This window comes from Neovison vison, chromosome 7 (assembly GCF_020171115.1).
Source record: "Neovison vison isolate M4711 chromosome 7, ASM_NN_V1, whole genome shotgun sequence".
NCBI lineage: Eukaryota > Metazoa > Chordata > Mammalia > Carnivora > Mustelidae > Neogale > Neogale vison.
The window spans coordinates 32,732,091-32,758,544 of NC_058097.1; the positions used below are offsets into that span (position 1 = coordinate 32,732,091).

General features: G+C 44.5%; 1 protein-coding gene across 1 annotated transcript in view; it reads left to right on the forward strand.

Moving 5' to 3' along the window:
• LOC122911468 overlaps nt 1-26,454 on the forward strand; it is a 79,482-nt gene that overhangs the window by 17,290 nt on the left and 35,738 nt on the right. The window contains exon 3 of the mRNA XM_044256197.1: nt 24,293-24,359. Within this exon, the coding sequence (XP_044112132.1) occupies nt 24,301-24,359 (59 nt within the window). The 5' untranslated portion in view covers nt 24,293-24,300. The remainder of the gene's footprint in view (nt 1-24,292; nt 24,360-26,454) is intronic.

Below are 26,454 nucleotides of genomic sequence, written 5' to 3' on the forward strand. Positions count from 1 at the left end.
ATTAGATTTCCAGTATTGTTTTTCCTTTTCTGGGGCCAATTGTTCAGTGTCTTTTGTCAATTTTTTCAGATTGTCTTTTGAGAGAACATCCCTCTGGACCGTGACAGAGGTGTGTGACTGTTGGTTTCTTTGAGAGAGAATTTTGGCTGGAAATAATCCGTGGGGTGGTTTCTGCTGGCCTCCAGGGGGTTGAGTCTGGAACGCCAAGAACATTTAATACCCGGAGCAGCTGGCAAAATTAGGGCATCAATCAATTTTGGGTATAGAAGCCATTTTAAAGGCTTTTTTTTTTTTTTTTAAAGATTTTATGTATTTATTTGACGGAGAGAAATCACAAGTAGATGGAGAGGCAGGCAGAGAAAGAGAGAGGGAAGCAGGCTCCCTGCTGAGCAGAGAGCCGGATGCGGGACTCGATCCCAGGACCCTGAGATCATGACCTGAGCCGAAGGCAGCGGCTTAACCCACTGAGCCACCCAGGCGCCCCTAGAAGCCATTTTAAATTTCATTCCCATTAGAGGTAAGGAAACCTCACTGTTTCCATGCCATTCCCAGGTTATGAGCTACTCCAAAGGGGTATCAGTTATCTGTACGAATGTCTGCGGTTTTACTTCCATCTGAGGTACAAGCCTGAGTAAAGGCGTATCACAGCCCATTGGGTGGAGGCAGAGGCAAACACACTGCCTCACTGACATCAAACAGTAGCATGCCCAGCGCAATATTTAGCATTTTCATCCTTTAAATAACATCCACCAGGCGGCGCCTGGCTGACTCAGACAGTGGTGTATGGCTCTTGATCCCGGGGTTGTGAGTTTGAGCCCCATGTTGCTGTAGGGATTACTTAAAAAAAAAAAAAAAAAAAAAAAATCTTTAAAAAGGACCCATCAGGGGGAGGTGAACCATGAGAGACTATGGACTCTGAAAAACAGTCTGAGGGGTTTGAAGTGGCGGGGGGGGTGGGTGGGAGGTTGGGGTACCAGGTGGTGGGTGTTATAGAGGGCACGGCTTGCATGGAGCACTGGGTGTGGTGAAAAAATAATGAATACTGTTTTTCTGAAAATAAATAAATTGGGAAAAAAAAAAAAAAAGGACCCATCAGTAAGCCATGAAAAATCTTCAGCTAGAGAAGTTTTCTATAAATAGCCACGGGGAGGCAAAAGGTGATTAGTCAGCGTGAAGCAGTCACGAGGGGTCTCCTCTGTGGAGGCGGGGTCGGGTGGTGTGCTGGGTAGAATCTGAGCAGGGTGGAATAACTTAAAGAAGTTATAGGAGGGGTGCATGAGTGGCTCAGAAGGTTGAGCATATGCTTTCCGCTCAGATCATGATCCTGGAGTCCTGGGATTGAGCCCCGCGTTGGGCTCCTTTGCTCAGCAGGGAGCCTGCTTCTCCCTGTACCTCTGCGGCTCCCCCTGCTGTGCTCTCTTGCTCGCTCTGTCAAATAAATAAATAAAATATATTTTTAAAAAGTTATATAACATTTTAAAAATGTTATATAAAATAAAATATTTTTTTTTAAAGATTTTATTTATTTATTTGACAGAGAGAGATCACAAGTAGACGGAGAGGCAGGCAGAGAGAGAGAGAGAGAGGGAAGCAGGCTCCCTGCTGAGCAGAGAGCCTGATGTGGGACTCGATCCCAGGACCCTGAGATCATGACCTGAGCCGAAGGCAGCGGCTTAACCCACTGAGCCAAAAAAATGTTAGTGGAAGATGTCATAGGAGGTGAGGTGATTGGCAGCAAAGGGTTGAGTGATGGAATTCAGGACGGCTTTTGCTGCAGGGGGCATAAGCGTGGTTAAGAATGTCCTCTGGCGTTTTCTTCAGTCACCTTAACCAATAGGGCAGTGGCAGGAATGGCTCTAAGGCAAGGGGGATGTCCCCAAGCCCCAGGATCCTCTTGTTTGCTATAATGCCCTATGAAGTGATGATGGTCTCTCTGTTTTGGGGTGAGCACTCCAAGGGATGTCCTTCCCTCTCACATACAGAAAGTAAATAGGAGCTGATAGGATGGCCAAGGGCAGGGGACTTTATTTTAGGCTTTTCTTTAAAGTCCCAAGAGCTATGTCCTCCTAATCTTTCTGAATAATAGGGTCAGTTTGGTTGTTGTTTTTTTTTTTTTTTTTTTTGGTTTAATTTTTTAAAGAATTTATTTATTTATTTGACAGAGAGAGATCACAAGTAGGCAGAGAGGCAGGCAGAGAGAGAGAGGAGGAAGCAGGATCCCCGTTGAACAGAGAGCCCGATGCGGGACTCAATCCCAGGACCCTGGGATCATGACCTGAGCCGAAGGCAGTGGCCCAACCCACTGAGCCACCCAGGCGCCCCTTTTTTTAAAAAAGATTTTATTTATTTATTTATTTGTCAGAAACAGATATATAGAGAGAGAGCACAAGCAGGCAGAGTGGCAGGCAGAGGCAGAGAGAGAAGCAGCAGGCTCTCCGCTGAGCCAGGAGCCCAATGTGGGGCTCAGTCCCAGGATTCTGGGATCCTGACCTGAGCCAAAGGCACCAGCTTAACCAACTGAACCACCCAGGCGTGGGTGTTGGTTGTTTCTTAGTAAAGCGCATACATAGAAGTTGAGCCATAAGAAAAGTTCGGAATCCAGTTTTGACAGTAGCCAGCTAGTACAAGAGAAGCTCATAATTATTGCTTAGTTTTAGGTTTGAGGAAGTTCAGGATGCCATGAAATCTACCTGGTCCCAAATGTAACCATTGTTCTGAGATCAGGTGCCCTAAGTATCAAACCTGAGCTTGAGCAGACTACAATTTTCTATGAAGACTTTATGTGCTTTAAGGTCCATTTTTAAAAAAAAAATTTAATTTTTAATTTTAATTTTAATTTTTTTTTAAAGAGTTATTTATTTGAGAGAGAGAGAGAGAGCATGAGCCAAGGGGAGAGGCAGAGGGAGAGGGAGAAAAGCAGATTCCCCACTGAGCATGGAGCCCTATGCAGGGCTCAATACCAGGCCCCTGGGATCATGACCTGAGCTGAAATCAAGAGTCAGACGCTTGACCAACTGAGCCACCCATGCGCCCTAAGGCCCAAAGTTTAACAAGTGGACTGTCTTCCTGTGTAGAGGTTTGAAAAGTGGAGCAGAGAAGCAGTCTGTGCGTTGAACAAAGTAGAGGCTGCAGAAGCCTTTATATCCTTGTAAGAAAGAAAGGGCTCTCTGAAGCCTTGAGCCATCACTGTGTAGGTATATTGCATTTCTTCCCAGGTGAAAGCAAAAAGAGGTTGACTGTACTTAACCAGAATACTAAAACATGTCCTGTGTCAATCAGTGACAGCAAAAACATTTGCTTTCAGTGGCAGTGGTTATCAATAGCAGATGGGGCTTAGGAACAATGAGGTGCCAAGGGATAACAGTGTTATTTATTCCTTGGAAGTCCTGGACAAAACTTCATCCTCAGTCATTGGGTTTTCTCATGGGTAAAGTTGGGGTATTAGAGGAATGAGTGCAGGGGATAATGAGGCCCTGAATCTTGTAATCCTCTATTATGGGTTTGATACTATGAAGGGCTTCTTTATAGAGTATTGACTAGTTCTGGGGAGGGATTTTGAGTGATATAGGGGAGATGCACTGTGGATTCTGCCAATATCAGTTGAAGATTTTGCTCCTAATGAGGTTGGTAGTTTATCCAGTAAGGATACACAATCAGTGTCCCCCACTCAAGTGTAGTGGTGTCAGTGATAGAGCAGATCAAAGTATCGATGCGTCCTTTAATTCACCCAGTTGGCTAGTTTGATTACTGCTGTCAGTTTCTGGAATTATTTAAACCCTTTTGGGAAAAAGATATTCCAGCATGATATTTTTAAGAAATAAAATCTCTGTCCAGTAAAAATAGGGAGGAATGGGGGTGCCTGGGTGGCCCAGTGGGTTAAAGCCTCTGCCTTTAGCTCAGGTCATGATCTCAGGGTCATGGAATCGAGTCCCACGGAATTGAGTCCCGCATTGGGTCTCTGCTCAGCAGTGAGCCTGCTTCCTCCTCTCTCCCTCTCTGCCTACCTCTTTGCCTACTTGTGATCTCTGTCTGTGAAATAAATAAGTTAAAAAATCTTTAAAAAAAAAAGAGAGAGAGAAAGGAACTAAGGGGAAAAGGGTGGGTAACTAAAGGGGCCTAAACAAAAGGGAATAGTTCAGAAATTGGAATCTGTTGAGGTTTGTTAGAGAACCACACTATTTGAACTATTTTAGTACTCTGAGCCAAGGCCTGCTTTATAGCAGTGGGATTAAGCGCTGACGGTATAGCACTGGTGTCAGTAAGGGCACAGAGAGATTCATTGCTAATCTGGAGAGTTTTTTCCTCCAGGCTGAGTAGAAGGGAAGATTGGGAAGATCCTTGATAGTTTCTCAGAACGCCATCTTTGGGAATTAGGAAGCCATTGGAAAAGGCTGCCTGGTGGGCCGTAGGTGCCTTAAGTTGGTATATGTGCTGCCGAAGCGAGCACGGAAGGTGCCTTAAGTTGGTAACAATCTTTTTTCCAGTGTTCTGGCTCTTTGCAGTAGCAACAGAAACTGTTTGGGTTTTGTTTAGGAGCCTCCATTTGTCAGAATTCAAAATTAAAGAATTTTAGTGGTCTGTCTTTTAGGTGACTCACCTAGCATGCAGGTGAGCTGGTTTGCCACATTAACTCAGTGTGGAGCAGACACAGTTTCCCATTTAATTCTTGTCCTTTATTATTTTTTTTAAAGGTTTTTTTTTTTTTAAATTTACTTATTTTTAGGGGTGTCTGGGTGACTCAGTGGGTGAAGCCTCTGCCTTTGGCTAAGGTCATGGTCTCAGGGTCCTGGGATTGAGCCCTGCATCGGGGTTCTCTGCTCAGCAGGGAGCCTACTTCCTCCTCTCTGCCAGCTGCTCTGCCTACTTGTGATCTGTCTCTCTGTCAAGTAAATAAATAAAATCTTAAAACAATAAATTCATTTATTTGAGACAGAGAGCACAGGCAGGAGGAGGGAGAGGAAGAAGCAGAGTCCCCGTTGAGCAAGGAGCCTGATGTAGGGCTTGATCCCAGGACCCCATTATCATGATCCAAGCCGAAGGCAGATGTTTAACCCACTAAGCCACCCAGGCACCCCCATCCTTGTCCATTGTCCAATGTCCTTGGCCATTAACAAATACAGAGTTAAAGCCTACCCAGGTGGATTCAACATCTGAAGGAAGCCCAGAATTTTTTTGAAAACAATCTGTAGTGGGGTGCATGGGTGGCTTAGTGGGTTAAGCTGCTGCCTTAGGCTCAGGTCATGATCTCGGTGTCCTGGGATCAAGCCCCGCATCAGGCTCTCTGCTTAGCAGGGAGCCTGCTTCCTCTTCTCTCTCTGCCTGCCTCTCTGCCTGCTTGTGATCTCTCTCTGTCAAATAAATAAATAAAATCTTAAAAAAAAAAATCTGTAGTATAAGAGTCATAAACAAGTTCTTCAAATCTTTGTGCGCATGCCTGAATTTGTTCCAGTCGACAGGCCGACCAGACGCTACCACAGTTGCTCGGTGGAAGTTTTCCGCATGTGTTTTCAGCATTTACCAAAAGTTAGGGTTTTGTTTTCCTAATCCTGTTCAGCATGCTCCCATGGATAAATGTCCTCCAATGTTTGGCTTGGCTGTCAGCAACAAGCATGTGGGCTCAGTGATACAGATCTGAGAAACCAGGTGGGTCAGTTTGAATAACTATGTTAAATTCATCAGCAAACCTATGGAGGTCCTCAGTCACTTTAGGAAATTCTTTTTCTGTGGCTCACAATCCAGCTTTTGTCCTGGGAATGTAAGAAATTTCAGATTTATTTGGTTCCCTAGAAACCTGTTTGTCTTTTTCTAATTGTTTGTCTCACTTAGTCTGGACATTGTATTTTGCAGAGGGGCAACTTTATTTTTTATTTTTATTATTTATTTTGAAAAAAGATTTTCATCTGTTTGTCAGAGAGAGAGAGCGCACGCACACAGGGGAAGTGGCGGGTGGAGGGAGAAGCAGGCTCCCTGCTGAGCAAGGAGCCCAGCACAGGACTTGATCCCAGGACACTGGGTTCATGACCCCAGCAGAAGGCAGGCGCTCAAATGACTGAGCCACCCAGGCATCCCAGAGTGGCAATTTTAGATTCCTGATAATATTTGGAATCTTCCTAATACTTATCAAAATAGGCATCCATTTCAGCTTTGACAACTCTAAAGCCATGGTTGTGCAATTTGGTTTTGAGAAAAGTAGGTTTGGGGAGACTGAAAATTCCCTGTAATGGGCATTGCTGTTGGGAATTATTTCTGGTTACGTCAGTCCATTTAGTTAGAAAATAGTTTCTGGTTATTTATTTATTTTCACAGTTTATTTTTTTTTAAAAGATTCTATTTATTTGAGAGAGAGAGAGAATGAGCAGTGGGAGAGAGAGAGGGACGCAGACTCCCTTCTGAGCAGGAAGCTTTATGTAGGACTTGATCCTAGGACCCAGAGAGATCATGACCCGAGCCGAGGGCAAATGCTAAACCAACTGAGCCATCCAGGCCCCCCATATTTATTTATTTATTTAAAAAATTGGTTTATTTTTAAGTAATTTCCACACCCCACTGTGGGACTTGAACTCAAAACCCCGAGATCAAGAGTCACACACACTCCTGATTGACCCAACTAGGCTCACCAGGGACCAGAGTTTTTATTTTCAAAGATTCTATTTGTTTATTAGAGACAGAGAGAGAGGGAGAGGTGGAGGGAGAAGCAGGCTCCCCACAGAGCAGGGAACCCATGTGGTACTTCATCCCAGGACTCTGGGATCATGACCTGAGCTGAAGGCAGACACTTAACAACCTGAGCCACCCAGGCACCCCAAAGTGTTTATTTTTAGTCTTTTTAAATTCATTTTTAAAAATTGACAGCGATCACAAGCAGGCAGAGAGGCAGGCAGAGAGAGAGGAGGAAGCAGGCTCCCTGCCAAACAGAGAGCCCGATGCGGGGCTCCGTCCCAGGTGGGATCATGACCTGAGCCAAAGGCAGAGGCCTAACCCACTGAGCCACCCAGGCGCCATTTTAAATTCATTTTAAAAAGATTTTACTTATTTCAGAGAGAGAGAGTTTGTGCATGTGAGAGGTGGAAGAGGCAGAGGGAGAGGGAGACCCCGGCTCCCTGCTGACCAGGGAGCCTGCCCTGGGGGCCTGATTCCAAGCACCTGGGATCATGATCTGAGCTGAAGGCAGACACTTAACCGACTGAGCCATCCTGGCACCCCCAAGACCACAGTTTTTAAACATAAAACTGGCAGAAATTGTGTGTGTGTGGGGGGTGACTCAAAATATTTTGATGACTGGAATCCCATTTTTTTTTTTTTTTTGTTAGAGAGAGTGAGCAGAGGCAGAGTGACCGGCAGAGGCAGAGGGAGAAGCAGGCTTCCTGCTGAGCAAGGAGCCCGATGTGGGACTCGATCCCAGGATGCTGGCATCATGACCTGAGCCGAAGGCAGCTGTTTAGCCAACTGAGCCACCCAGGCGTCCCTGGAATCCCATTTCTTAGAGGTTTTTTTTGTTTTTCCCCTGGAATCCCATTTCTTAGAGGTTTTTTTTTTTTTTTTTTTTTTTTAAGATTTTATTTTTAAGTAATCTCTACAGTCCATGTGGGGCTTGAACTCACAACCCTGAGATCAAGAGTTCCATGCTCTACTGACTGAAACAGCCAGGTGCCCCATAAGGGTTTTTCTATAGAGCAAAAAGAAAAATTCCTAAACTGCTATATAATAGGAATGGCCCAGTTCCCAAAAGGAATTGGGCCAACAACCAGCACAATCGTGATAGGAACAGTACAGTTCCAAAATGGAGTCAGACCAAAGGCCAAATGAGTACTCTCAGAAAGGAAAACCCTTCAGACAGATCCCCAAATAAAGGCCAGGGAGCTTAAAATGCAGAGAGCAGAGTTAGAAATTCAGGAGAGACATACCTCACTTCAACTCTAGAGTCAGCAAGAAAGCAAAGAGCCCTGTGCATACCAGCTCCTGTTTGCTTACCAGTCTTGGGGTTTTGTGTGTGTGTGTGTGTGTGTGTGTGCACGTGTGCGTGCACACATCCTTGCCAGATCCCACTTATGACACCAAGTAATGTCCCTAAACATAAAAGTTACTTTACCATCAAAAAATGGGTTTATTTGGGAATATCAGAAAATTGTAATTCTGGACAGGGCCACTGCAGCAAAATCCATAGGCTAGTACAACAAAGAAAGATAAATGTTATTTTATGGAGAAGAAGGAGGAATCTGGGAGAGGTTGTTTTGAATAAAAGTCCCCTGGAAAAAAGCAAGATTTCAGCGTGATAATGGTTCTCTTGGCTGAATTGCTGGGGTAGTTGATTTCTTAGAGGAGATGAAGTGAACATCTTTTCTATTGGGGTCTGTAATGATCATTCTTTCTTGTGATTATTCTTCTGCTGGGTCTGTAATTGACCATTCTTCCTCTGTTTGACATCAAGTGGTATGGCATAAGACCTCCCCCATCTGGCCTCCTGGCTTTATTTTAGTGAGATTTCCTTTTATTACTTTACACAACCCTGAAGATGACCTAAAAGATCCAAATTGTATTGGAAGCCAGAGGGGTTTAGTAAAGCTGCAGATGTTTGAAAAGGTGTTTTAGAAACAGTTTCCTGTGAGCATAGATTAGATTCTTATCCTGAGGGCACCTGGGTGGCTCAGTCGGTTATGCTGCTGCCTTCAGCTCAGGTCATGATCCCAGTGTCCTGGGATCGAGTCCCACCTTGGGCTCCCTGCTCACCAGGGAGCCTGCTTCCTCCTCGTCTCTGCCTGCCTCTTTGCCAACTTGTGATTCTGTCTGTCAAATAAATAAATAACATCTCTTAAAAAAAGAAAAAAGAGTCTTTCCTTTACATCTTCAATAAATTCACCTTTCTTGCTCTAGGATCAGGGTAAGAATCTTTTTTTTTTTCCCCAAGATTTTATTTGTCAGAGAGAGAGAGCACGCAAGTGCACAAGCAGGCAGAGAGAGAGCACGCAAGTGCACAAGCAGGCAGAGCGGCAGGCAGAGGCAGAGAGAGAAGCACGCTCCCTGCTGAGCAAGGAGTCCCATGAGGGGCTCGATCCCAGGACCCCGAGATCATGACCCGAGCTGAAGGCAGAGGCTTAACCCACTGAACCACTCAGGTGCCCCAAGGAAAGACTCTTAAACACGTTTTGTTTATTGCCCCCCCTTTTTTTTTTTTTTAAAGATTTTTTTATTATTTATTTGACAGAGAGAGATCACAAATAGAGAGGCAGGTAGAGAGAGAGAGAGGAGGAAGCAGGCTCCCTGCTGAGCAGAGAGCCCGATGCGGGACTCGATCCCAGGACCCCGAGATCATGACCCGAGACGAAGGCAGCGGCTTAACCCACTGAGCCACCCAGGCACCCCCTTATTGCCCTTTTAAATGTATTTCTTATTACAGTAAAATAAACAGAACAACATTTACTTTTTTTAAGATTTATTTATTTATTTGACACAGACAGTGAGGGGGAACACAAGCAGGGGGAGTGGGAGAGGGAGAAGCAGGCTTCCTGCTGAGCAGGGAGCGTGATGGTGGGGCTCCATTCCTGGACCCTGGATCTATGACCTGAGCCAAAGACAGAAGCTTTTTTTTTTTTTTTTTTTAATGAGTTTTCTTTTCTTTCTTTCTTTTTTTTTTTTTAAGATTATTTATTATTTATTTGGCAGATCACAAGTAGGCAGAGAGGCAGGCAGAAGGAGAAAGAGAGGGGTAAGCAGGCTCTCTGCTGATCCAAGAGTCCAATGCGGGACTCAGTTTCAGGACCCTGAGATCATGACCTGAGCAGGGGTCTAACCCACTGAGCCACCCAGGTGCCCCGAAAGGCACCTGAGCCACCCAGGCACACCAACATTTACTATTTTGACTATTTTTTATTTTAATGTTTTTTAAAAGTTTTATTTATGTATTTATTTGAGGGAGAGAGAGAAAGTGAGCTTAAGTGGGGGAAGGAGCAGAGGGAGAAGGACAAGCAGACTTCACACTGAGCATAGAGCCTAAGGCAGGGCTCCATCCCAGGACCTGAGATCATGACCTGAGATCCTGACCTGACCTGAATTAATGTGTCAGATGCTCAAGTGATTGACTCACCCAGGTGCCCCTTATTTTAACTATATTTAAAAAAAGGTTTTATTGGGGAGCCTGGGTGGCTCAGTGCGTTAAAGTCCCTGCCTTCGGCTCAGGTCATGATCCCAGGGTCCTGGGATCCAGCCCTGCATCGGGCTCTCTGCTCAGTGGGGAGCCTGCTTCCTCCTCTCTCTCCCTCTATCTGCCTCTCTGCCTACTTGTAATCTCTCTCTCCATGTCAAATAAATAAATAAAATCTTTTTTAAAAAAGGTATTATTTTTTTATTTAGAAAAATATTTATTTATTTGAAAGATTTTATTTATTTATTTGACAGAGAGATCACAAGTAGGCAGAAAGGCAGGCAGAGAGAGAGAGGAGGAAGCAGGCTTCCCGAAGCAGAAGCCCGATGCGGGACTCAATCCCAGGACCCCGAGATCATGACCTGAGCCGAAGGCAGTGGCCCAACCCACTGAGCCCCCAAGATTTTATTTATTTATTTGAAAGAGAGAGAGATTGAGAGTACACGAGCAGGGAGAAGGGGTAGAGGGAGAGGGAGAAACCGGCTCGCAGCTGAGCCAGGAGTCCAATGTGGGACTCAGTCCTAGGACCCTGAGATCAAGACCTGAGCTGAAGGTGGACGTTTAACCCACTGAGCTACTCAGGTGCTCCAGAGATTTTATTTATTTACTCAAGAAAGGGAGAGAGAGAGAATGAGATGGAGGGTGGGGGGGAGGTAGAGGGACAAGCTGGCTCCCAGCTAAACAGGATACCCAACTCCGGGTTTGATCCCAGGATCTTTGGGATTATGACCCAAGTCGAAGGCAGACGCCCAAACGACTGAGCCACCCAGGTGCTCCTATTTTGACTATTTTTAAGTGTACAGTTTTGGTGCATTAAGTGCATTCACATAGCTGTGTAATGATCACTACCACCATGTCCAGAATACTTTTCATCTTGCAAAACTAAAACTACCCATTAAACACTGACCTTCCCTTCCCCCAGTTCCTGGTGACCACCATTCTACTTTCTGTCTCCATGATTTTGACTTTAAGTACCCCATGTCAGGAGAATCAAAAAGTATTTTACTCTTTTGTGAATAACTGATTTCATTTAACATTTGGTGCTCAAGGTTCATCACATCATGAATGTGTCAGAATTTCCGTCCCTTTGAAGGCTGAATAATATTCCACTATATGTATCTACACCCAAATCGATTCATTACCTTTTGACAATTGGGCTACCATCTCAAGATTCTCGGATTCCTCTAGAAGCAAGCAGCATGAGAAGAAGAACAGCTATTCCAAGGCCATCAGACCAAGCAGATGAAATGAAGAATACTTTACAAATTCTGAATTAAATTCTCACCTTGTCTTTCTGGTTTTACTCTTGAGATCTTCGTAGGCTAATTCTAGTCATGCTCCTCTGCATTCTCTGCCTATTTACTGTACCATAAAGATGGAAAGAACTGCTTTTATGTTAACTTTTTTTTTTTTTTTTTAGTTTTATCATTTTTTTTTTGGGTATGCTATTATAGCTGGTTACAAATGGCTCATTCAGTATCTAATCTTTGGGAAAAAAGTGATCACTATGCATATATCCAATTTTGCTTTGTATGCTGGTTGCTTTCCAATATTCCTCATTTCCTAGCCAAAACAGGTAAAACATCTTTTCAGAGACAAAAGCATAAGGGAATAGGACTTTCTTGAAAATCAGTACAGGGCGCCTGGGTGGCTCAGTGGGTTAAGCCTCTTCCTTCAGCTCAGGTCACGATCTCAGGGTCCTGGGATTGAGTCCCACATCAGGCTCTCTGCTTGGCAGGGAGCCTGCTTCCTGCTCTTTCTCTCCTCTGCTTGCCTCTCTGCCTACTTGTGATCTCTCTTTGTCAAATAAATAAATAAAATCTTTAAAAGAAAAAAAGAGGAAATCGGTACAGTCATAGACCTAACAAACACCAGCCTAATTCATGTTTTGATACAGTTTTGCAGAAAAGGAAAATGTATTTGGAAAGACTGGACCCAACTTTGAGACCCAGGGTTGGCACTAGAAAGTGTTAAGAGAAGTTATAATTAGGTTTCCCTGCCAGAAAGAAAGTTTATTTATTTCATTAAAAAAATTTTTTTTAAAAGATTTTATTTTTTTGAGAGAGTGAGAGAGAGCATAAGCAGTGGGAATGGCAGGCACTGGGAAAGGGAGAAGCAGGCTCCCCACTAAGCAGAGAGCCCAACATGGGGCTCAATCCCAGGGCCCTAGTACAGTGACCTGAGCTGAAGGCAGATGCCCAACAGACTGAACCACCCAGGTGCCCCTCATTTTAAAAATTTTTAAAAAAAGATTTTATTTATTGGGGCACCTGGGTGACTCAGTGGGTTAAGACTCAGCCTTTGGGTCGGGTCATGGTCTCAGGGTCCTGGGATCGAGCCCCCGCATCGGCCTCTCTGCTCAGCATGGTGCCTGCTTCCCCCTCTCTCTCTGCCTGCCTCTCTGCCTACTTGTGATCTCTCTCTCTCTCAACTAAATAAATAAAATCTTCAAAAAAAAGATTTTATTTATTTCTTAGAGAGGGGGGCGGGGCATGAGCAAAATGAAGGGCAGAGGGAGAGAGAGAAGCAGACCTCTCGACTGAGCAGGGAGTTTGATGCAGGGCCCAGTCCCACAACCCTGGGATCATGACCTGATAGGATGGCAGGTCCATCCAGGTGCCCCCAGAAGGAAAGTTTAATTTACAATGATCAGCCAATCCATGTGACCTGCTTCTCCTATATCCCGAAGGATATAGGAGAGTTCCCTAAGGAACTCCTTATTTTCCAAATAATCCAAATGTGGATGATTTTTTTTTTAAAATTTAAGGAATCTCTACACCCAGCATGGGGCTTGAACTCACAGCCCCAAGATCAAGAGTCACATGTTCTACCTACTGAGCCAGCCGGGTGCCCTCAAATGTGTGGCAGATTTAAGTTGGTCACATTCTTTGATACTCCTTGCATCAAGAGATGGGCGTCTCTTCCCCTTTCCTTGAGTCTGGATGCTCTTTGCTATTGCTTTGACCTGTAGAATACAGCAAAGATGATGCTGTGCTCAGTAAGATAAGTCTATAAATCAGTAAATAATTGTTTGGTTTAGGAATTTGTTTAAACCTATTTTTCTGGACAGTTTGCAGGATGGGCTCTCACACTGGGAATCCCATCGGGATTGCGCATCTAGGAGAACAGGTTGCCTATCAAACAGTTCTACTTACTGAGACTTGCTTTAAGAGCCTTGCCTTGAAGTGTTCTCTAATCCTAAAATTTATGTCAAGACATTTGCCCAATCTCAGACAATCCTTGTTTTTTTTTGTTTTTGTTTTTTTAAAGATTTCATTTATTTATTTGGCAGACAGAGATCACAAGTAGGCAGAGCAGCAGGCAGAGAGGGGGGGGGAAGCAGGCTCCCTGCTGAGCAGAGAGCCTCTTGCGGGGCTTGATCCCAGGACCCTGGGATCATGACCTGAGCCGAAGGCAGAGGCTTTAACCCACTGAGCCACTAAGGTGCCCCGACAATCCTTGTTTTTAAAAATAATCCAACTTAAAATTCATCTAGTACATAAATATCAAGGAAATTACATTTAACATTTCTTTCAAACTAGGAGAATGAGTAACCTGGGTGGCTTAATCAGTTATGCGTCTGCCTTCAGTTCAGGTCATACTCCTGGGGTCTTGGGATCAAATCCCACATCTGACTCCCTGCTTGGCAGAGAGTCTGCTTCTCTCTCTCTCCCCCTCTGCCCCTCTTCCCCGCTTGTGCTTTCCCTCTCTCTCTCTCTCCCTCAAATAAATAAATAAATAAGAATTAAAACAAATTGAATTAGGAGGATGTTTTTCATTAAAGCTATGTATCATTGGGTGCTTGGGTGGCCCAGTTGGTTGGGCGACCTATTCTTGGTCTCTGCTCAGGTCTTAATTTCAGAGTTGTGAATTTGAGTCCCATCTTGGGCTCTGTGCTCTGTGCGGACCTATTTAAAAAAAAAAAAAAATGTGGGGACACGTGGGTGGCTCAGTTGGTTAAGCATCTGCCTTTGACTTAAGTCATGTGGGCTCCTTGCTCAGCAGGGAGCCTGCTTCTCCCTCTCCCATTGTATGCTGCTGCCTCTGCTTGTGGTGTCTCTCTCTCTTTGTCAAACAAATATATAAAATCTTTATTAAAGAGGAAGTTCCATAGCCTTTTAAATTCAATAATTGATAGTCAGTAAATTAAAGGAAATAAAATGTCCTTCTAAAATTCAATCTTTCTACCTGCTTTGCAACGTCTTTCCTGCCTATTAGGTCTTGTCTTGAAAGACCTGCTTGAACTACCCAAGCCCAGACCCCAACCCTATAAATTTCCTTTCCTTGTCCCCCCTTTCTGAGACACTACTGAGACTGTCAATGTAGAATTCTCCATTACTGCAGGAAATCTAACAAAGTTAGTTGTGCTTGGTCACAAGTTTTCTGGTTCTCTCTTGATGAGCTGCCCATCAAGTATTATTTTGTGAAACTTGAGTTTTAGTTTTATGGGTGTGTGTGGGTGTGTGGGTGTGTGTACACTGGAAAGGGATGTAAAATGTGTTGCATCTGTGAGTGGGGATAACAAAGTTAGAAAGTCACTCATTTGTTGTCGTCATCTTCTAGAATGTAAGCTGATGGGCACAGGATTTTTGTCTTCCCTGCATTCTCCCCAGTGAGCAGTTTCCGGAGCACATTTAATTGTTTTGTTTGGTTGTTGTCTGTTTTGCACACACATAATTGTTAAATGTAGGAATGAGTGAAAGAACTACTGTGTGATTGAAAACATGAAAAAGGCAAAGGGAAGGTGAGGGGGGAAGGAAGGGCAAGGAGGGATATGCAAGGAAAGGGCAGAGGAAAACGAACAAGAAAGACCAGTCAAGAAGACAGTGGGCCTACACCTCCCAGCCTGCAGGGGCGCTGTGGGCCGCTCGCCCGCGAGGTGTGGGGGGCGGGGCCTGTTGGGCGGGGCCGCAGGCGCGCAGGCGCGCAGGCGCGCAGGGCGAGGTGAAAGTGGAAAGGCTTGAGGAGGAAAGGCGGGGGACGCTGAGTGAGGGAACCCTGGAAGAACACCTTGGTCCGGCGGGGTAAGTGTCCCACCAAGGGCGGAGGGGTCCCGGTCTTCCCTCCCTGCAGGCCTTGTGCCCCTAACCATCTCCCGGCTGGAGAGCCTGGGGAGGTGGAGGCGGGTGGGTGCCTCAGAACCTATGTTCTGGCTCCTTGGGGACCTCAGTTTCTCCAGTTGAGAAGTGGGCAGGTGGGCCTGGTGCATTACCTGGGGATGAACTGGGAACCCCCGGCAGCCTCCCCTGCCTCTTACAGCCTGTGGGTGCATCCTCTTGCCTTCCCGCCTTGGCGTGTCCTCGTCGTCATCTGGTTTGGCCCTGCCTTAGCCTCCCTTGACCTCCTTGGGAGTGGGTGGGGTGGGCTCTTGCTAATATGCTGTGACTGTCTCCAGTTCATTCTTTCTTCCGGTATTTACCAAGGCAGCGGATTGGGTGATTGCACCAGGCTTCTGCGGTCAGACGCGTGGGTGCATGTGGGTGGACCGCTGACGAGCTGTGTGTACCTGGGCAAGTTATCTTACCTCTCTGTGTCCACTTTCTCATCCCCAAAATAGGGTAATGATAGATCTCACTTTATAGGATCTTTTGATGGTTCGATGAGTTAATATGGATAAAAGTTTAGAACAGATACATTCTGTTGCACCATTTCCAAAGTGCCTGTGCTTCCCTGCCTATTACCACACAGTTCTAATTTTGCTTCAGTGATTATTTAATAACCGTTCTGACTGCGTAATGCTTGATTAATAAATTATTCCTAGGAGAGCAAGACAGTGTTCTTACCTGCTCGCCCTGTATCCCCTGCACTAAACTCCATGCCTGAGTTGGGGAGTCTGAGGTTGAGGTTGGCTAGGCTGGGAGTATGGGAGTGATCAAGAGGGTTGTGCCCTGTCTGAAAGAGGCATTTGAACAAGTATGGCATGTTTGGGTCTTCTGTGGGAGTCTGGTGACCGGGAAAGAAATGAGTTTAGGTCAGTATTACTTTTTTTTTTTTTTTTTAAGATTTTATTTATTTATGTGACAGACAGAGACCACAAGTAAGCAGAGAAGCAGGCAGAGAGATAAGGAGGAAGCAGGCTCACTGCTGAGCAGGGAGCCCGATGCAGGGCTCGAGCCCAGGACCCTGGGATCATGACCTAGGCCAAAGGCAGAGGCTTTAACCCAGTGAGCCACCCAGGCGCCCCAAGGTCAGTATTGAGTCTTGAAGGAAGGGTGCCTTGCTGGCTCAGTGGGAGAAGTGTGAGACTGTTCTTGGGGGTCCTGAGTTTGAGCCCCCTTTTGAGTGTAGAGATTCCTTAAGTAAATAAAATAACGACTTCTGAAGGAATTGAATATTGAAAGCTCCAAACTGAGGTTTATGGTTTTGTTTTGCCTTTGGTCATCTTTGTAATTCAGCTTTATCCCAGTCCCAGCAGCAGTGGGGGCCAAGAGGCTACCTATTTTGTTTTTGTTTTTTATTTTTTTTGAGGCTACCTATTTCGCAAGGCAAATGAATGCCTCCAGCCATGGCTCTGCCATAATCAGGGAGTGGGAGCAGACAAGAGGCTACCTGCAATTCAGTGTTGGTTCTCTAATCCTGCCCTTAGCTAAGCGTTGAGAATGCTGTTGCGTTTGGGTGGGTGACCACTCGTCTCTAGGGTGAGGTTTTATTTTGCTAGTTCCCATGACAGGCTGACCTGTGGGGTGACCCTCTTCCCAAGCTCGCGGTGGAACAATTTATCTCCTTCTTACACACTTGTAAATTGACAACTAACGTATGTTTTTATTATACTAATAAGGACTTGCAAAGGGTATCATGACCATCCTATGCTGTGGTTTTCATATGTATGTTTTAGTCCTATTTTGAGTAAAATCCAGGAGGTGTAGATTGCACTCATTTGGTTTATGGAAATTAAATGGCAAAGCACCGATCTGGCCAAATTGACCCTCAGTGTCCAACCGAGAAGTCTGAGTTCACTTTTTAAACAGTGTATTACTGAGATGTGTAACTTACATCCCACATAATTCAGTCATTTTAAATTTAATGAGTTTTAGTAAATTTACATAATACCTTTACCACAGTCCATTTTGAAAATTTTTGTCCCCCCAGAAAGATGCCCCGTACCCCATTTTAGTCACTTCCCATTCTACCCAGGGCAACCAGTAAACTTTCTGTTTCTTTGAATTCACATTTTCTGTATATTTCATATAAATGGAATCGTAATTATATAATTGTTGGTTTGTAAGCTCCTTGGAAGCTTCTGGGTATAATCTGAAATGGGCAGAGGGCAGAGAGAGACCCAAGAAAGAGGCAGACCACTGCCAATTGGTAGGTGTGAGGTATAATAAGCAAAGGAGCTCAAATAGAAGATGTGTCTTGGGCAGCTACAAGATAAGTAGATCTCTGCACCCACCTGCCAAATCTTACCAGTTTCTGTAGAGATCTTCACCTGCATTCAGTCATGTACTGTCCAGATGGTCTCAACATCACATAGCTCTCTGAAGGCTTTGTTCTAGGGCAGGCTCTGGGAGTAGGAATGGCAAGCTGGATGCATAGTCCAAAGACAGAAGGGGGTAAGGAGCCTTCTGTTGCTGAGATCCTGCTCACAGGTCATGTCGTCTCAGTGACTCCTCCACCAGTAATATGTAGCCTTTGGTGACTGGCTTTCACTGTGGTTTGCTGGTTTTGGGATTCATGCATGTTGCAGCATATCTCAATACTTAATTCCTTTTTATTGCTGAGTAGTAGTTCATGGCACGGATATCCCACATTTTTTTCTTTTTACCCGTTCACCAGTTGATGGACATTTGAATTGTTTTCATCGTTTGGTTCTTGTGAGTAATGCTTCTGTGATCATTCACCCACAAGTCTGAGTGTGGATGTTTCATTTCTCTTGGGTAGGTGGGTTGAATGGCTATTTATGTTTATTTAACTTTTTAATAACCTACTAAACTGCTTTCCAGAGGGGCTGTACTATTTTACATTCCCAGCAGCAATAGATGAGGGTTCCAGTTTCTTCACCTCCTCACCAGCCTTTGACCTTTTTGTAAGGTTTTACAGGCGAGATACAGGACACCAAGGCAAGATAGGCACAAGGCAAGCTTTATTAAAGGCACCCTCTGGTGAGGTTCTGCGACTGTCCTAGGAGAGGACAGGCGGTGAAGTCGTGGGGTAAGGGGTTAAGTGAGCTTTTACTAGGCCAGGGCAGGGTGGGGGCTCATAACCATATTTGGTGAGGTTAGAGGTTGGGGTTGAAAAGTCCCAAAGTGGCTGGTTTCTGTTTCTGGTAGAGGTTTTGGTTTACTCATGGTGACCTTGACAGATGTCCTTCTGGTGGGAAAGTCCTGGGTAGGGGAAGATGGCGGCCTGGAGGCCATTTTATTGTTCCTCATGCATTCCCAGGGCCGCTGACCCAACACTTTCGGTGAAGTGCGGTCTCTTTGTGATTTAAACTAAAAAACAAAACAAGGGCGCCTGGGTGGCTCAGTGGGTTAAGCCGCTGCCTTCGGCTCAGGTCATGATCTCAGAGTCCTGGGATGGAGTCCCGCATCGGGCTCTCTGCTCAGCAGGGAGCCTGCTTCCTCCTCTCTCTCTCTGCCTGCCTCTCTGCCTACTTGTGATCTCTCTCTGTCAAATAAATAAATAAAATCTTTTAAATAAAAATAATAAAAAACAACAACAACAAAAAAAAACAAAACCGAGACTAGAGCCAGTGGTACTGTAATAGCGCTGTGTGTGACAGATGCTGGCGACACTGCGGTGAGGATAGTGCCATGTATAGACTTGTTGAGTCACTAGTCACTGGGTGGCACACTTGAAACGAATGGAATGTGTGTCACTAGTACATGAATTTTTAAAAATTGTGGTAAGACACACATGACAAAATTGCTGTCGTAACCATTTTTTTAAAAAGACATTTTATTTTTTATTTATGTATTTATTGATTTTGACATTTATTTATTTATTTAGAAGATTTTATTTAGTTATTTGACAGAGAGAGAGATCACAAGTAGGCAGAGGCAGGCAGAGAGGGGGATGCAGGCTTGCGACTGAGCAGAGAGCCCGACGCGGGGCTCCATCCCAGGACCCTGAGACCATGACCCGACCCAAAGGCTGAGGCTTAACTCACCCAGGCACCCCAAATTCATGTATGGGGGGAGGGAGAGAGAATCTCAAGTACACTGCTGAGCGTGGAGCCCCACGTGGGGCTCTGAAACAAAATCAAGAGTCAGATGCTCAGCTGACTGAGCCCCCCCAGGTGCTTTCATCTTAAGTGCTTTTGTGTGTCCAGTTCAGTGGCGGAAAGTATGTTCACCTTGTGTGCAACCAGTCTCTGGGACATTTTGCAAAACTGAAACTTCTTGCACATGAAACAGCAGCTCCCTCCTCCTAACCTCAGGCAACCTCCATTCTGCTTTCTATTTCTATATATTTGACTCCTCTAGATAACCCCATATAAGTGGATTCATAAAATGTTGGCCGTTTCGTAACTGGCTATAACCATCCGGTATAATGTCCTTGAGATTCATACATGGTGTAGAGTGTATCAGAATTCCGTTCCTTTTTAAGGGTGAATAGTCCAGTCTATGTTTATACCACATTTTGTTCTATTCAGTCTTCGACTGATGGACACTTGGATTGCTTGTACCTTTTGGCTGTTGTGTGTGAACTGTGCTGCCATGAATATGGGTGTACAAACGTCTCCCAAGACCTTGCTTTCAGTTCTTTTGGGTATATACCCAGAAGTGGAATTACTGAATGATAGATAATTTTGTTTTTAATTGTTTGAGGAACTGTCATTCTGTTTTCTATAGTGGCTGCACCATTTTACATGTCCGCTAACAATGTGTAAGGGTTCCCATTCCTCCACACATCTACCAACATATATTATTTTCTGTTTTTTTTATAGTGGCCATCCTTATGGGTGTGATATCACTGTAGTTTTGATTTGTACTTTCCTTATGACTGATGATGTTGAGCACCTTTTCATGTGTTTTGTGCCATGTGTACATCTTCTTTGAAGAAATGTCTGCTTAAATCCTTTGTCCATTTTAGGGGCACGTGGGTAGCTCAGTCAGTTGAATGTCCAACTCTTGGTTTTGGCTCAGGTCATGATCTCAGGGTCTTGGGATTGACCCCCTAGTTGAACTCCACGGTCAGTATGGAGTCAGCTTGATTCTTTTCCTCTGCTCCTCCCCCTTCTTGTGCTGTTTCTGTCAAATCAGTCAATCAAATTAAAAAAATCGTTTGCCCGTTTTACTTATTTAAAGATTTTATTTATTTATTTATGTATTTGTCAGCGAGAGAGAGCGCGCACGAGCGTGCGTGCGAGATAGAGCACACCGGCAGGCAGAGGCAGAGAGAGAAGCAGCCTCTCCACCAAGCAGGGAGCCCGATGCGGGACTTGATCCTAGCTGGGATCAGGACCTGAGCCAAAGGCAGTGGCTCAACCAACTGAGTCACCCAGGCTTCCCCATTTGCCCGTTTTAAAATTGCGTTATTTTTCTTTTTATTATTGAATTGTAAGAGTTCCTTTTATGTCCTGAATACAAGGTCTTTATCAGATACAAGATTTACAAGTTTTTTTTTTAAAGATTTCCTTTTTGTATTACCTTTCTTTCTTTTTTACTTTTTTTCTTTTATTTTTTAGATTTTATTTATTTATTTGACAGACAGATCACAAGCAGGTAGAGAAGCAGGCAGAGAAAGGGGGAAGCAGGGTCCCTGCTGAGCAGAGAGCCTGATGTGGTGCTCGATCCTAGGACCCTGGGATCATGACCCGAGCCGAAGGCAGAGGCTTTAACCCACTGAGCCACCCAGGCGCCCCTCTTTTTTTATTTTTTAAGATTTTATGTATTTAGAAGCACCTGGGTGGCTCAGAGGGTTAAGCCTCAGCCTTCGGCTCAGGTCATGATCTCAGGGTCCTGGGATTGAGCCCCCTCATCTGGTTCTCTGCTCAGTGGGGAGTCTGCTTCCCCCAATCTCTCTGCTGCTTTTTCTGCCTACTTGTGATCTCTATCTCTGTGTCAAATAAATACATAGAATCCTTAAAAAAAAAAAAAAAGATTTTATGTATTTATTTGAGAGAGAGAGCCAGAGAACACAAGTGGGATGAAGAGCACTGGGGAGAAATAGACTCCCTGCTGAGCAGGGAACCCGATGTGGGGCTTCATCTGGGGACTCCAGAATTGTGACCTGAGCTAAAAGCAGATGCTTAACCTACTGAACCACCCAGGTGCCCCTACAAATATTTTTTTTAATGGTGTCTTTTAAAGCACAAAATTTTAAAGTTTTGATAAAATCAACTTGTCAAATTTTTTTTTTAAAGATTTTACTTATTTGACATAGAGAGATCACAATTAGGCAGAGAAGCAGGCAGAGGGGGAGGGGGAAGCAGACTCTCCGCTGAGCAGAGAGCCGGATATGGGGCTTGATCCCAGGACACTGAGATCATGACCTGAACCAAAGGTAGATGCTTATCACCTGAGCCATCCAGGCGCCCCCAACTTGTCAAGTTTTTTACTTCTTTTTTGATAGCATACGATCGAGGGGAGGGGCAGAGGTCATGGGAGAGAGAGAATCTTAAGCAGGCTCCATCCTCAGCACAGAGTCTGCTGTGGGGCTTGATCTCATGATCCTGAAATTAAGACTGAGCTGAAATTGAGAGTCAGATGCTTAGCCGACTGAGCCACCCAGGCACCCCCCCAGCCTGTCAGTTTTTTTAATGCTTGTGCTTTTGGTGCCATATCCAAAAATCTTTCTCTAATCCAAGGTTGTAAATATTTACTCCCATGTTTTCTTCTAAGAATTGCATACTTCAGGGACATCGGGGTGGCTCTGTCAGTTAAGTGTCTGCCTTTGGCCCAGGTCTTGATCCCAGGGTTCTGGGATTGACTCCGACATCAGGCTCCTTGCTCACCAGGCAACCTGCATCTCCTTCTGCTTCCCATTCCCCAGGCTTGTGCACTCGCTCGCTCTCTCTGACAAATTAATAAATAAAATATTTTAAAAAGTTAGGAATTGTATACTTTGACTCTTTTATTTAGGTCTGTGATCAGTTTTGAGTTGATTATTGGTTATGGTGTAATCAAACATGTCCATCTTTATGTTGAACATTCCAGTCTTCTGGGATGGACAGTGCTTAGAACCATGCTGGGAATTGGATGAAATAAGACTCTCGTTTCCTTCAATATGTCTTGTTGAAGTTATTTGCATTGTTCTGCCTTCTCTGCTTACTTTAATCTCATTCTGAAGTTTCTACTGGGGTGATCCACTGGATCAAGTGAGATTCTGGGTGGTGGGCGGTTGGTCTGTCTTCTGTGTGGTGGGATAGTGTGATTGAGCGAGAGGAGAGGAGGAGGTTACAGGCCTTTCCTCAGCCTGTTAGATCAAGTCCGTGTGAGAAAGAGTACTTGTGGAAGCTGGGGGCCTGCAGTTGCGTTGAGAGTATCCGTCATGCTCATGCTCATGATCCGCAGAGAATGTCTTCCTATTTAAGGTTGATGTCAGGTGTTGGCAAGGTTGGGGAGAAATTGAAACTCTCATGTATGGTATTATTGATGAAAATGTAAAATAGTACAGCATATGTGGCAAACAGTCTCGCTGTTCCTCAAAAAGTTAAACATAATTACCCTGTCGCCCAGCAGTTCCACTCCTAAGTGTGTACCCAAGAGATTGAATATGTGTTCCCACAAAAATTTGTTACACAAATGTTCATAGCGGCATTGTTCATAATAACCAAAAAAACAGAAGCAACCCGAGGGACCATCCACTGGTGAATGGATGAACAAGCCGTATATCCATACAGTGGAATAGTATTTAGCCATAAAAGGAACAAATACTGATGCATCCTACAACAACCCAAAGCATGCTGTATGAAAGAAGCCAGACATAAAAGAGGACATCCATTTATATCACAGTCTGAAATAACATAATTCCAAAAAGACTGGAAGTTCATGATTGGTTACCAGAGCCTGGGAGGAGGAGCGTAGAGGAGTGACTGCTGCTGGAATTTTTTTTGGTGGAGGGAGAATGGTGAGAATGTTCTGGAATTTCAGAAGTGGTGATGGTTGCACAACTTTGTGAATGTACTAAAAAACACCATAAAATTTAACTTTAAAAGGGTGAATTTTATGGTGGGTGAATTATAGCACTTATTTATTTATTTAAAGATTTTATTTATTTATTTGACAGAGAGAGATCACAAGCAGGCTGAGAGGCAGGCAAAGAGAGAGAGAGGAGGAAGCAGGCTCCCTGCCGAGCAGAGAGCCCGATGCGGGACTCGATCCCAGGACTCTGAGATCATGACCTGAGCCGGAGGCAGCGGCTTAACCCACTGAGCCACCCAGGCGCCCCAAATTATAGCATTTAAAATAATGGCCGGTACCTCGGTGGTAGAGTCACTTGAGAAGCTGATACTTAATCTCATGTGCCATGGAGCCCCACATCAGGCTTCCATGCTTGAGGTGAAGTCGGTTTGGGATCTCTCTGCGCCCCTCCCCCTCACCGTGCTTGTGTGCGCCTGTGCGTGCGTGCACACGTGCTCTCCCTCAGATAAATCTTTATAAAAATAATAGGAAAGTTCCTTATTTTGGTGCTTCTTTTTCTCCTCATTTTAAAGGTTTATTTGTTCTCTCTTTTAGTCATAGACATCTCAGCATCTTTTCAGTGTAGGTAATGCACAGATCAGTTCATTAAGGAAAAGAAAACTATGCTTTCTGGCTCCAAATCTGGACAGTGTGTTTTGTGATCGTTTGCCTTTGCCATGTCTCCTTGTCAAGCATCACATGGTTCTAAAGGAAGACAGGACACCAAAGTGGAACTGAAATCAGTGAAATAAGTTTGTTTCATTTGTTTGTTTCACCTTGCCACTGTGCATTTTAAATCATACTTATCTCTTTTCCTTTCCTCCAATCTGTGAGCATTTTTGCCAGTGCCCCTTGCAGCTTCCCTAGATGTTGTGTTGACTTCGACTTTTTCTTTAGCTGAGAAATAGAGTTGGGAGGGTATTTTAGGGTTGTGATTAGCTGGTCTTCATTATTGTGTTTGCTTGAAGAGTTGTTATGGGTGGAGGTTGGAAGCAAGCACTGCTGCTTGTAAATGTTTCACACTGCTCTTGATTGTAAAATGGTTTTCTAATTTAATCCTAAAAAAACCCTCAATTTATTTTCCTAGGACTTAAGATGTCTTCATCTGCCAAGCCTCGCAGAAGACAAGATGGAAGATCTTCGGTAGCTAAAAGGTAAAGTGAAATATTTTTTAAATATGTGTATTGGTTTTTACATGTTCCCAGGGTAAAATAGCAAAATTAGATAAAGATGTCAAGATTTAATTTTAGGGGTGCCTGGGTGGCTCAGTGGGTTAAAGCCTCTGCCTTCAGCTCAGGTCATGATTGATCCCAGGGTCCTAGGATTGAGTCCCACATTGGGCTCTCTGCTTGGCGGGGAGCCTGCTTCCCCCTCTCTCTCTGCCTGCCTCTCTGCTTATTTGTGATCTCTCTCTCTGTCAAATAAATAAATAAATACAATCTTTAAAAAGAAATAATTTTAGCAGTTGTTGCTGATTTTACTTTTAGTTTATGTAACTTACAAAATGACATTTTTTTCAGTCTTCTAAGAGCAAAAGTAACACGTTCTTTAAACTTTTTATTTTGGAATATAGATGCTTAAGAAGTATAGTAAATACTTGTTTTTAATTTTTCAAACAACACTGAAATGTATAACACAAAAAAGTGCAAATCTTCTATAAGCCCACTCTTGAGCATTTGGCACTGTTAACAGATTGGTACGTGCTCCATGCATTTTGTTATATTGCTAGGGAAACTTGCAAACTAACTTCTCTTTTTTTATATAAGATTTTTATTTATTTATTTGACACACACACACACAGTGAGATGGAACACAAGCAGGGGGAGTTGGAGAGGGAGAAACAGACTTCCCGCTGAGCAGGGAGCCCAGTGCGGGGCTGGATCCCAGGACCCTGAGATTATGACCTGAGCCGAAGGCAAATGCTTATCGCCTGAGCCACCCAGGCGCCCCACAAACTTCTTAATTTTTACGTGTTTGAGGATAGTCTGTAAATTTAATTGTATACTCCGCATTTTACCTCTTCAGTCACCAAAACAGTTCCGTTAGATGTTTGTATTTTTTTTTTTAACCCCTCAACTGTTGTTTAAAACTTACCGACTTTGTAGCCCTTACTCAGAGCCTTGTTACTCCCAGAGAGATGGGGTTAGGGCCCCAGGACTCCACTGTGGTTTGCTTCTCAAGCTTAGGGATGCCTAAGAATCAGTTGAAGAGCCCGATGAAATGCAGATTCCCAGGCCGCGTCCCTGCTGGTTTTTGAAGTCTTGGGCCAAGGGAGATGCACATTTAACTACGCAGCTTGTATGTCTTCTGCTTTGGGTTTTAGAACCAGCAAATTGCTGGTACCAAGTATCTGAGAAACTTTGCAGCCTGAGAAGACTAGCTCCACTCAGCACTCATGGCTGGTTGTGTTTGGTTGGAGTCTGGGTGCTGTAGATGAAGCCAGCGTGGGTGCCCCTGTAGGTCTGGGGACACACACCAGTCTCTTAAGCTGGTCCCCAAGACAGCCCTCGTGTCCACCTGGCTGCCTGCCTGATACAGAGCAGGGACTGCTGGGATAGCTGCTCATTGGTGTTGACTGAATGAGCAAACATGTATTTGCTTCCCACTGCCATAGCACATATGAAGTGGTGAATAAGCAGCAGTCATAGCCTATACCCTTACACCAAAGGACAGTAGGGAAAAAATGCAGAAAGCGGACAGAAACATTAAAAGTCCTAGACATTTTAGGGCGCCTGGGTGGCTCAGTAGGCTCTCTGCTCAGCATGGAGCTTCCTTGTGTCAAATAAATAAATAAATAAAATCTTTAAAAAAAAAAAAAAAGTCCTAAATGTTTTGGACCATGTGTGGTTTTCCATTTCTGCCATGTCAGATTAGCATACATTTAGCACTTTAAAAGAACACATTCATTACCATACAGCTCTGTAGGTCAGAAGAGCAACTTGGGTCTCTCCAGCCTAAAATTCAAGGTGTCGGCAGGCTGTATTCCTCTCTGAAGAGGTTGTAAGAGACCGCACATGTTCTTGCTTGTTCAGAGTGTTGGTAGAATTTAGTTCCTCACAGTTGGAGGACTGAGGTCTCCATCTCCTTGCTGGCTGGCAGCTGAGGGCCATTCGCAGCTTCCAGAGGCCACTGGCCTTCCTGGCTCGAGACCCCTTCCTCTGTCTTCAGAGCCAGTCCCTGTCACGCTTCAGATCTCTCCTCCAACTCTTCTCTCTTAATTGCAGACCAGAAAGGTTCTCTGCTTTAAAG